The following is a 12,500-nucleotide window of genomic DNA, read 5'->3' as shown; positions in this document are numbered from 1 at the left end:
GATAGTTTATATATCAATGATGAAATCTTAACATTATAACACATGCCAATACGGCCGGGTTAACTTATAAAGTGACATTTTAAATTTGCCGCTAAACTTCCGGTTCGAAACGCCTCTGAGGATGACGTATGCGCGTGACGTAGCCCGGGGAACAGAGGTATGCCTTCCCCATTGAATACAATACAAAAAAGCTCTGTTTTCATTTCATAATTCCACAGTATTCTGGACATCTGTGTTCGTGAATCTGTTGCAATTATGTTCATTGCATTATGGAGAAGGAAGCTGAGCAAGCAAAGAAGAAATTTGTCGGTGCGAAACGGACGTATTTTTCGAACAAAGTCAGCAACAACAGTACACAGCCGGCGCGTCTTTGTTTACATTCCCGAAAGATGCAGTCAAGATGGAAGAACTCGGATAACAGAGACTCTAACCAGGAGGACTTTTGACTTCGATACACAGACGCCTGTAGAGAACTGGGACAACACAGACTCTTACCAGGATTACTTTGATTTGGATGACAAAGACGCAGACGTGCTACCGTGAGTATGCAGCTTTGGCTTCTAAACATTTGATCGCTTGACCGTATGTGCGCAACTTTTTTTTTGCGTATGTACGTAACTTTTTAAAAATATATAAGCTTTATGAACCTTGGGTTAGGTGAACGGTCTTTTGGGCTGAGTGATTGTGTGTGTTGATCAGGTGTTTGAATTGTATTGGCGTGTTCTATGGAGCTAGGAGCTAGCATAGGAGCTAGGAGTTAGCATAACAAAGACGTAGGTGTTTTTATGCAGGATTTATTTGTGTCATATTAAATATAAGCCTGGTTGTGTTGTGGCTAATAGAGTAAATATATGTCTTGTGTTTATTTACTGTTTTAGTCATTCCCAGCTGAATACCAGGTACCGTGAGTATGCAGCCTTGGCTGCTAAACATTTGATAGCTTGACCGTATGTGCGCGTCACGTACGTAACTTTTTAAAAATATATAAGCTTTATGAACCTTGGGTTAGGTGAACGGTCTGTTGGGCTGAGTGATTGTGTGTGTTGATCAGGTGTTTGAATTGTATTGGCGCGTTCTATGGAGCTAGGAGCTAGCAGAGGAGCTAGGAGCTAGCATAACAAACACGTAGGTGTTTTTATGCAGGATTAATTTGTGGCATATTTAATATAAGCCTGGTTGTGTTGTGGCTAATAGAGTATATATATGTCTTGTGTTTATTTACTGTTGTAGTCATTCCCAGCTGAATATCAGGTCACCCCCGGCTCTCACAGCATCTTCCCTATCTGAATAGCTTCAACTCCCCACTAGTCCTTCACTTGCACTTTACTCATCCACAAATCTTTCATCCTCGCTCAAATTAATGGGGAAATTGTCGCTTTCTCGGTCCGAATCTCTCTCACTTCATGCGGCCATCATTGTAAACAATAGGGAACTTTGCGTATATGTTCAACTGACTACGTCACGCTACTTCTGGTAGGTGCAAGCCTTTTTTTTATCAGATACCAAAAGTTGCAATCTTTATCGTCGTTGTTCTATACTAAATCCTTTCAGCAAAAATATGGCAATATCGCGAAATGATCAAGTATGACACATAGAATAGATCTGCTATCCCCGTTTAAATAAAAAAAATTCATTTCAGTAGGCCTTTAATCATGCAAGTGTAAAAATAAGTTAAAATCTGTAAGACAGAAAAACAACAAAGACTTTAAATGTGATAAGTATGATGCAAAAAAGTACAGTACCTGCTTTTTGCAATAAAGTCTTTATTGTTTATCAATTTATTGTTAGGAGATCCTCAGGACATGTGCTTTTTACTTTTTTATTTTCAAGACATTTTGGCTGAGCTCAATGAGCTTAATGAGAAATATATTTAATTATGATATGCATTTTAAAATATCTCTCATATGTCACTTAATTAGCCCAAAGCTGCCTAAAACCAACACATTTATATTGTATAAATATTTGATATATTTAAGCTGACACTTTTTGTCCTCAGAACTTTGAGTGAAAATGTAATTTGACACTGTAGAAGAAAGACTAAATGTATGAAAATCAATTTCATTTGTTGCGCCATATATATATATATATATATATGTATATGTATATATATATATATATATATATATATATATATATATATATATATATATATATATATATACAGTATATATATATATACAGTATATATATATATATATATACAGTATACATATATATATATACAGTATATATATATATATATATATATATATATATATATACAGTATATATATATATGTATATATATATATATGCACATACATATATATATGCACATACATATATATATATATATATATATACATATATATATATTATATATATATATACATATACATATATATATGTGTGCGTATATATATATATATATATATATATATATATATATATATATATATATATATATATATATATATATATATATATATACACACACACACATATACACACACACATATATGTATATATACTGTACATGTATACACATATATATAAATACACATATTTACATGTACATATACATACACATACAGTATATACAGATACATATACAGTACAGGCCAAAAGTTTGGACACACCTTCTCATTCACAACACAACTGATGGTTGTGTTGTGATGTGTGTATATATTTATATATATACACACACACACACACACACACACACACACACACACACACACGTATATATATATATATATATATATATATATATATATATATATATATATATATATATATATATATATATATATATATATATACACATACACACATACATAGACATACTGTATATATACATATTAGAGATGCGCGGATAGGCAATTATTTAATCCGCAACCGCATCACAAAAGTCGTCATCCACCCGCCATCCACCCCAACTAACATTTTATCAAAGCCACAACTGCCCGCCACCCGCCACCCGCCCGTTGTTATATATCTAATATAGACGATGCAAGGCATTAGTGAGGTTAGAAAGCTTTTACCTGTTAAAGAAAGGAGACTGATCCAATGCAGCAGAGACATTCAATGCGTGCCACGCATTAATATCTCTTGGCCACGCATTAGAGGCTAAGAGATATTAATGCGTGATAATATTATTTATCATTATTATAATATTATTGTCATTTCCATTAAGAAAGTGTTGACTATTATTGTTATTTTTTTTCCCTGGTCTTTAGTATTCCCTTTTTTAGTTTGTCGCGTACCACATTTGCCGGCGTTGCCATCTTTTTATTTTTCTTCTTCTTCTTCTGTTGTGTTGTGTTGTGGTGTGCTGTGTCGCGCCAAATTTCTTCCCCCTACAAAAAACTTCTCCCCCCCCATTTACTTCCGTGGTCATGTTTCCTCTTACGTCATTGACAGCGATCGATAGTATTTCGGCTTTGACTGCCCGTCGCTGGAAGGATACTTCGTCTTTGACAGCTGCTGGAATCTGAAGAAATCGATTATTGTTTTTTTTTTGTACAGGCGCGAAACAGGACAGTCGCGTGCCAGTTAAGGACCCCCGGCAACTTTGTGATTTTATTGGACGCAGCCCCGGAAGTAAATGGGGGGGGGTTTGTAGGGGGGAAGAATTTTGGCGTGACAGCTGCAGCAGTGCCTGATGAATAATTGCCTGTTTCAAAGAGTGCTGCTCCTTTTCCGTACGTGAGTAACAACATTTAACTATGTATATATATTTCCGAATTGGTTCAACCGCCACCCGCCCGAATCTATTTTTTTCGTCATGCATCCGCCCGACCCGCGGTTGTGTCCGCAAACCGCGCATCTCTAATACATATACATTTATGTATGTATAAATCCCCCCAAATGTCATCCACACCGAATTTACTGTATATATTTCAGGATGAAGTAGTTTTAAAAGACTGAAAAGTTTAAAGTAGAAAAAAATAGATATTTTTAAAGCAGTTTTTGGGAAACTGGCATTTTTTTGTCCCAAAGAATCAAACGTGTGCGTGAATATTAAAAACCTCTTCATAAACGTTGAAGCTTTTGTGGAGGTCCGTCTTTTATTTCGCTCGTCACAATACCGCCCGAATGCAGCTGAGATAGGCTCCAGCACCCCCTGCGACCATTCAGACGTGCACAGCGGGGAGGCGAGGGGTGACTTAGAGGCTCCGTGGAAGATGCAGACAAGCGGCGCTTGGCACGCCGTTCCACTTACCGCCATTAGCGATTGCGCTTTGTTCACCAACAGCTGTTACTAATCATCATGTTTACACTTATGTATGGCGAGACCTCGTCGTTGTCATATAGGATACGACACTGCCAACTTCTTGGTCGGTGAGTCACATGCACACAGACTTGCACACACACATGCGCACACACGCACACACACACACTCACACACACACACACACACACACACACACACACACACACACACACACACACACACACACACACACACACACACAATAAACTGATGAAACTCACGTTGATAGCAGCAATGTCGTTCTCGTAGGCTTCCCTCAGTTTCTTCATGATCTCCGCCTCCGCTTTACAACACGCCTCCAAGTTCCCCTTCACCGTGATGGTCCTCTCTGGGTTGTAAATGGTTAAGTCCTGTAACCTGGACGGTTTCACACCAACGTGTTAAATGAATATGCAATTATAGGTCGGTCACATTTTGCTTGTATTTTCTCATGAGGGATTTTAATTGGATTTCACTGGACCACTCAAAACTGCCATTAGAACAAACTCTGATAACGATGCAACAGTATTTTTTACGACACGTCCATTAAGTTTCAAACACTACGTGGAATTACAACAGAGAAAAATATTCAAGTATGCCTATAAGTCTTCATACCCTTGTCATGCTGCTCACTGCTCCCCTCACCTCCCAGGGGGTGATCAAGGGTGATGGGTCAAATGCAGAGAATAATTTCGCCACACCTCGTGTGTGAGACAATCTTTGGTACTTTAACTTTTTATATTGAATTAAAAGTAGGATTGTCAAAGTTAACGTGTTAAGCGATTACCGTATTTTTCGGACAATAAAATCCTTAAAATCCTTTCATTTTCTTGAAAATCGACAGTGCCAATAGGCCAAACAAAATTAATCATCAAACTAGCAGTATTGCTTCAACTGTGCACAACAACAGTCATGAACATAATCCTTAACGTTAACAACCATGTTGCAAAAATAATAAACAGTGTATCAAGCAAAATCCACTTACAGTACCCTATTTTCCGGACTATAAGGCGCACTTAAAATCCTTTTTTTCCCCCTCAAAACTCGACAGTGCACCTTATAACTGGTGCGCCTTGTGTACGGAATAATTTTGGTTGTGCTTATGGACCTCGAAACTTTAAAAAATGTTGACGAGGTGGGGGCTGGTTATGAATATTAACATTTTAATAACATAAATATCAAAACGGTAATAACATAAAAGGTATACAACTTTCATGACATAAAAAATTTAATAAACAAAAAAATTGTAGCACAAAGATTGGGACAAGTTTGGGAAAATTTGAAGAGGTGGGGGCTGGTTATGAATATTAACATTTTAATAACATAAATATAAAACGTTTAATAACATCAAAGTTAACTTTGATGACATAAAAAATATAATAAACAAAAAAATTGTAGCACAAAGATTGGGACAAGTTTGGGGAAATTTTGACGAGGTGGGGGTGCTGGTAATGATTATTAACATGTTATTAACATACCGTATTTTTCGGACTATAAGGCGCACTTAAAATCCTTTCATTTTCCCTCAAAACTCGACAGTGCGCCTTGTAACCCGGTGCGCCTTATGTACGGAATAATTTTGGTTGTGCTTACCGACCTCGAAACTTTCAAAAATTTTGACAAGGTGGGGGCTGGTTATGAATATTAACATTTTAATAACATAAATATAAAACGTTAATAACATCAAAGGTATAAAACTTTCATGAAATAAAAAATGTAATAAACAAAAAAATTTAGAAAAAAGATTGGGACAAGTTTGCGGAAATTTTGACGAGGTGGGGGTGCTTATTGTGAATATTAACCTGTTAATAACATACCGTATTTTTCGGACTATAAGGCGCACTTAAAATCCTTTCATTTTCTCAAAAATCGACATTGTCAATAGGCCAAACAAAATTAATCATCAAACTAGCAGTATTGCTTCAATTGTGCACAACAACAGTTATGAACATAATCCTTAACATTAACAACCATGTTGCAAAAATAATAAACATTGTATTAAGCAAAATCCACTTACAGTACCGTATTTTCCGGACTATAAGGCCCACTTAAAATCCTTTTTTTCCCTTAAAACTCGACAGTGCGCCTTATAACCCGGTGCGACTAATGTACGGAATCATTTTGGTTGTGCTTACCGACCTCGAAGCTATTTTATTTGGAACATGGTGAAATGATAAGTGTGACCAGTCACACATAAGAGATACATGTAGACTGCAATATGACTCAAGTTAACGACACCAAAATATTATATATTCCATAGAAAATATAGAACCTTACACACGGCGCTCAAAAATCTATCAAAATGTTTTAGTACGGCTTTGGTAAGTTATGAAGCCGCTCCGCTTGGTGGATTGTCGACGCATTAAACATACAAGTATTATTATGGTGTGTGTATAAGGTAAGACATATTATCTGGCGTTTTGTTTCGCAATATTATGCAAAAGCAACTTTTTTTTACCTTCTGGTACCTGCTGATCTGTATTTGGGATCTGCAAGAGTCCTGAAAAATTGCGCGCGTCCGCCTCTGTAGTCCGTGAGGACACCCTAGTTGATAAGCTTATTCTTTTTTTTCTATCATCTTGTTATGTGACATTCACCCTCCGCTGTTGCCATTTCTAATATAAAGTAGTGTAAAGTTCTTACTTAAATCTGTCAGTAAACTCGCCATGAAAGCGCTAAAACATACCGGCGTAGTGAGTTTACATTATTCACCCAAGGAACTTTAGTTATTAGAGAGTTACAGTCGGACGTTTTTTCACGGGACACATTTCCGGCGTTGTTGTTGCACTAGTGAGCCACGGATGAGGAGATGCTGCTCCGTTATTGATTGAAGTAAAGTCTGAATGTCATTAAAACAGTTAGCTCCATCTTTTGACACTTCTTCCACTCCCGTCCTTGCACGCTACACCGCTACAACAAAGATGACGGGGAGAAGACGCTGCTGAAGGTGAGCCACGTAAATAAGACCGCCCACAAAACGCCGCATCCTGAAGCGACTGTCAGAAAGAGACTTGAAGATGGTCTGTAAAACATCATCTATGCAACATTTTGACCAAAGAACATGTTATGTAGACCACAAGGAAGTGTTTTACATTTAGAAAAAAATAATATATATATATGACCCTTTAATGCGCCTTATAATCCGGTGCGCCTTTTGTATGAAAATAGACCTGACTAGGCCCGCTCATCGGCAGTACGCTTTATAATCCGGTGCGCCCTATGGTTCGGAAAATACGGTAATCACAAAAATGGTCGCATTAATCATGTATAAACGCAGCTTAATCACGCAATAAATATTAATTGAATTGGTGTCTTTTATAGGGAATGAGACAAGAACTGTGCAAAAGACTAAGTTGTGTTATGCAATATTAATCTATTATTTTCACAATTTATATTAGTTTGTTTTTTTTTCATTTTGTACATAATACTTTCTGATTTCAGGCTACCAAAGGTCCATGTTGGCCTTACAGTCAGGAGATGAAAGGCAATCTCTGTGTAGAGCTTGTGGGTTTTCTCTGGTTTTCTCCCAAATCCCCCCAAAAATGTGTAATTTCCACCTAAAAGATACCTTATTTGGCCAGAGTATAAATTTTTTTAGGTTTAACTTCCTTCTTTCCCAAGATATATTGGCCTGATCTACTAAAGATTTGTGTGATTAATATGAAGTTGGCACGTTGTGTAAATCGTAAATAAAAACAGAATACAATGATCGGTTTTTTTGCAAATATTAGCTCATTTGGAATTTGATGCCTACAACATGTTTCAAAAAAGCTGGCACAAGTGGCAAAAAAGACTGAGAAAGTTGAGGAATGTTAATCAAATACTTATTTGGAACATCCCACAGGTGAACAGGCTAATTGGGAACAGGTGGGTGCCATGATTGGGTATAAAAGCAGCTTCCATGAAATGCTCAGTCATTCACAAACAAGGATGGGGTGAGGGTCACCACTTTGTCAACAAATGCGTGAGTAAATTGTTTAACAGTTTAAGAATAACATTTCTCAACCATCTATTGCAAGGAATTTGGGGATTTCACCATCTACAGTCTGCAATATCATCAAAAGGTTCAGAGAATCTGAGAAATCACTGCACTTAAGCGATGATATTACGGACCTTTGATCCCTCAGGCGGGTACTGCATCAAAAGCGACATCAGTGTGTAAAGGATATCGCCACATAGGCTCAGGAATACTTCAGAAAACCACTGTCAGTAACTACAGTTCGTCGCTACATCTGTAAGTGCAAGTTAGAACTCTACTATGAAAAACGAAAGCTATTTATCAACAACACCCAAAAACGCCGCGCTTTGCTGCGCTTGAGCTCATCTAAGATGGACTGATGCAAAGTGGAAAAGTGTTCTGTGGTCGGACGAGTCCACATTTCAAATTGTTTTTGGAAACTGTGGACGTCATGTCCTCCGGAACAAAGAGGAAAAGAACCATCCAGACTGTTATAGGCGCAAAGTTCAAAAGCCAGCATCTGTGATGGTATGGGGGTGTATTAGTGCCCAAGACATGGGTAACTTACACATCTGTGAAGGCACCATTAATGCTGAACAGTACATACAGGTTTTGGAGCAACATATGTTGCCATCCAAGCAACGTCTTTTTCATGGACGCCCCTGCTTATTTCAGCAAGACAACGCCAAGCCACGTGTTACAACAGCATGGTTTGATAGTAAAAGAGTGCGGGTACTAGACTAGCTTGCCTGTAGTCCAGGACCTGTCTCCCATTGAAAATGTGTGGTACATTATGAAGCCTAAAATAAGACAACAGAGACCCCAGACTGTTGAACAACTTAAACTGTACATCAAGCAAGAATGGGAAAGAATTCCACCTGAAAAGCTTCAAAAATTGGTCTCCTCAGTTCCCAAACGTTTACTGAGTGTTGTTAATAGAAAGGCCATGTAACACAGTGTTAAAAATGCCAATGTTGCCAACTTTTTTGTAATGTGTTGCTGCCATTAAATTCTAAGTTAATGATTATTTGCAAAATAGTGTCTCAGTTGGAACATTAAATATCTGGTCTTTGCAGTCTATTGAATTGAATATAAGTTGAAAAGGATTTGCAAATCATTGTATTCTGTTTTTATTTACGATTTACACAACGTGCCAACTTTATTGGTTTTGGGTTTTGTATATAGTACAGTTTGCACGCGCTACTTAACATGTGTTCTTAGGATCTCAGTAGATCAAGCCCTACATATACATCCTACAATTTCTATAATGCCATTTCTCTCAACCTCTCATTGTGTAACAGCACGGGACTTACGAGGAGATGGTTATCTTGGTCCCGGTCTCCTCCTCGATCTTCTTCAGATTACGGCCCTCCTTCCCAATGAGGCGGCCCACCAGGCTGTTGTGGGCCAGGATTTTGAGAGGGATGTCCTCCGTCCTACACATGTAAGAAAAAGACACATGTTAAGAACCAACACAACCTACTGGTGTATGTTATGCAATGTTATGGTGATGAAACGGACTGCATAGTAGAAACTGCAATGTTAAACTAGTCATATTTTTACAGTTGTTGATAATATTAATATTAATAATAATCATAATTATAATAATGTTGTAATTGATTCAGTGATAGTCACTTCTAGCTAGGGTTGTACGGTATACCGGTACTAGCATAGTACCCGCAATGCCAATTAATTATATTCGGTACTATACCACCTCTAAAAAGTACCGGTCCACTTCGTGACATCGCGGGTTTTACGAGCAGAGGAGCATGTTTGGCAGCGCACAATCACGGAGTACTTACAAGCAGACACAGTGTGTAGACAGAAAAGGGAGAACGGACGCATTTTGGCTTAAAAACTAACGATAAAGTGAAGTCATAACACTGAAACGCCCTCAGGAAGAGGTGCTTGAAGAAATGGCTAGCGAGCTAGCGAACGGCTAAAGTTCATCCGCAGTGTTTTAGCTATTTCAAAATCACTAATCCTCGCCTCCATGGCGACAAATAAAGTAAGTTTCTTACAAGTATCATCCCTGCAGGACGAGGAATAGCTAAACATGCTTCACTACACACCGTAGCTCACCGGCGTCACAATGTAAACAAACGCCATTGGTGGATCTACACCTGATATCCACTGTAATGATACCAAGTACAGGCACGTATCTAGTCGATATTACTATGATTACATCGGTATTTTTAAGCATCACAAAATCATTTTTCGTTTAAAAAAAATATATATTATGTTTATAAACTCAGGAAATATTTCCCTGGACACATGAGGACTTTGAATATGACCAATGCATGATCCTGTAACTACTTGGTATCGGATTGATACCCAAATTGTGGTATCATCCAAAACTAATGTAAAGCATCCAAACAACAGAAGAATAAGTGATTATTACATTTTAACAGAAGTGTAAATAGAACATGTTAAAAGAGAAAGTAAGCAGATATTAACAGTAAATGAACAAGTAGATTAATAATTATTTTTCTACCACTTTTCCTAAATAATTTTGACAAATAAAAGATTGATAAATGACACAATATGTTACTGCATACGTCAGCAGAAAAATTAGGAGCCTTTGTTTGCTTACTTACTACTAAGAGACAAGTTGTCTAGTATGTTCACTATTTTATTTAAGCACAATCTTGCAATAAAAAACACATGTTTAATGTAATATAAGATTTTTTGTTAAAATAAAGCCAATAATAAAAAAATTGTGGTCCCCTTTATTTAGGAAAGTATCAAAATACAATTTAGTACCGGTACCAAAATATTGGTATCGGGACAACACTACTTCTAGTATTATTTACATTGAATGATTTGTGTTATAATGGATTTAATTATGATGTAATTAAATTAGTCCAAACCCAACACAGGAAAATATGAACATAAAATACATTTAATTATAATAACACAAATGTAAAAATACTTGTCATTACCCATTGAGCTATAAAGCCACTCATAATACATTTAAATAGTAAGCAGTGGTCTCTAAAACTGCATGGTTTCATTTCGACGGGCCGCTTAAAAGGTTTTAGCAGGCCGCATATTTAGGACTCCCGGTTCAGATGGTCAGATCTGACCGAAGCTCCTTCCAGGTTAGACAAGCACCGTTCAAAGTGTCAAACCCAATTAGAAATGTTGGCCGTCTTTCTTTACCACTAAGCCGCCGTCACGTGTTGGCCCGTGTGTGAGTGTTTTTTTCTGTGTAGTGGTCCACGCAGGGGGAGAATGCACGCTGAGATTAAAAGGTGTGCAGGCAGGTTAAAGGATAAGATTACAGCCTGCAGACGTTATAACTAATCTCCTGCAGGCTCGCCGTGCTGCCGCCAATGTGAATTTCATTAAGACTCACGTCTTGGTCTCGTTGGCTTCCTTCTGCATGATGTCCAGGATCATGCGACAGGCCGAGGAGCAGCCTTCAGGAGAGGAGTTGATGGTGATCGGCTTCTCCGCCGCTCCTGCATTTTCCTTCCGATGGATGTCAACTCTGACAGGAAAACAATGCAGTTTTTTGTTTTTTTTTTAAATAGTGCTTATACAGAATGACATATTTAGAGCATTGCCATAACAAAACAGTAACAATGCAAATTATTCAGCGACAAAAATATGTTGCAAGCATTTAAGTTAACTCCACCAAGAATGTTGTGTTTTCAGCAAATTTTTGTGTTCTTGTTATCATTGACTTTGTGACTGCGTAACTTCCTGTATGCAATTTTAAATAAAGTATCAATTTTTTATTTTTTTGTCCTGTCCAGCTTCTCAGGCAAATCATATAGTTGATGTAGATGCCCATATTTGCTGTACAGATTTACTTTACAAAGGAGAAGTGTGGATACTTCTCTTGTGCCTTATTTGTATTTGACTTTATTAAATGGATTTATATTATCATTTGGTGCAGCCGGGCCGGAGCAGGAGGGGGATAAGACAACAACAACAACAAAAACAACAACAGAACAGAATCAGCAAATAGGATATGTACAAATATGGTACGAAAAGTGATAGCAAAGAAGCAGTAGTGAAATAAATATTAATAATACAGAAATAGATAGATAGATAGTACTTTATTGATTGACAATGAGCATTATTACTCTACAAATGGAGCAATACAAATACCAATAAAAATAGCACCATTGATAATGAATAATAATAATAATTCCCTCTATTATCAACAATACAATTGTTCAAATGCAACAATACATATATGTAATGATAACTTGAAATACAAAAGAAAACAGATATATGGCGGGGAAGAAGGAGAAGCCAACTATATTAACCTTGTAGATTGTTATAGTAACAATAGGT

The 12,500-nt window shown here is 37.1% G+C and overlaps 1 protein-coding gene across 1 annotated transcript in view; it reads right to left on the bottom strand.

Annotated features, from left to right (window-relative positions):
- The window catches only part of igf2bp2a (insulin-like growth factor 2 mRNA binding protein 2a), a 137,321-nt gene that overhangs the window by 23,670 nt on the left and 101,151 nt on the right, over positions 1-12,500 (bottom strand). The window contains exons 6-8 of the mRNA XM_062070024.1: positions 11,551-11,685; positions 9,506-9,628; positions 4,477-4,612 (exon numbers count right to left, since the gene is read on the bottom strand). Coding sequence (XP_061926008.1) covers positions 4,477-4,612; positions 9,506-9,628; positions 11,551-11,685 — 394 coding nt within the window. The remainder of the gene's footprint in view (positions 1-4,476; positions 4,613-9,505; positions 9,629-11,550; positions 11,686-12,500) is intronic.

The sequence above is a fragment of the Entelurus aequoreus genome, linkage group LG14 (assembly GCF_033978785.1).
Source record: "Entelurus aequoreus isolate RoL-2023_Sb linkage group LG14, RoL_Eaeq_v1.1, whole genome shotgun sequence".
In the NCBI taxonomy this organism is placed as follows: Eukaryota; Metazoa; Chordata; class Actinopteri; order Syngnathiformes; family Syngnathidae; genus Entelurus; species Entelurus aequoreus.
This window is presented reverse-complemented; position numbering and strand designations above follow the sequence as displayed.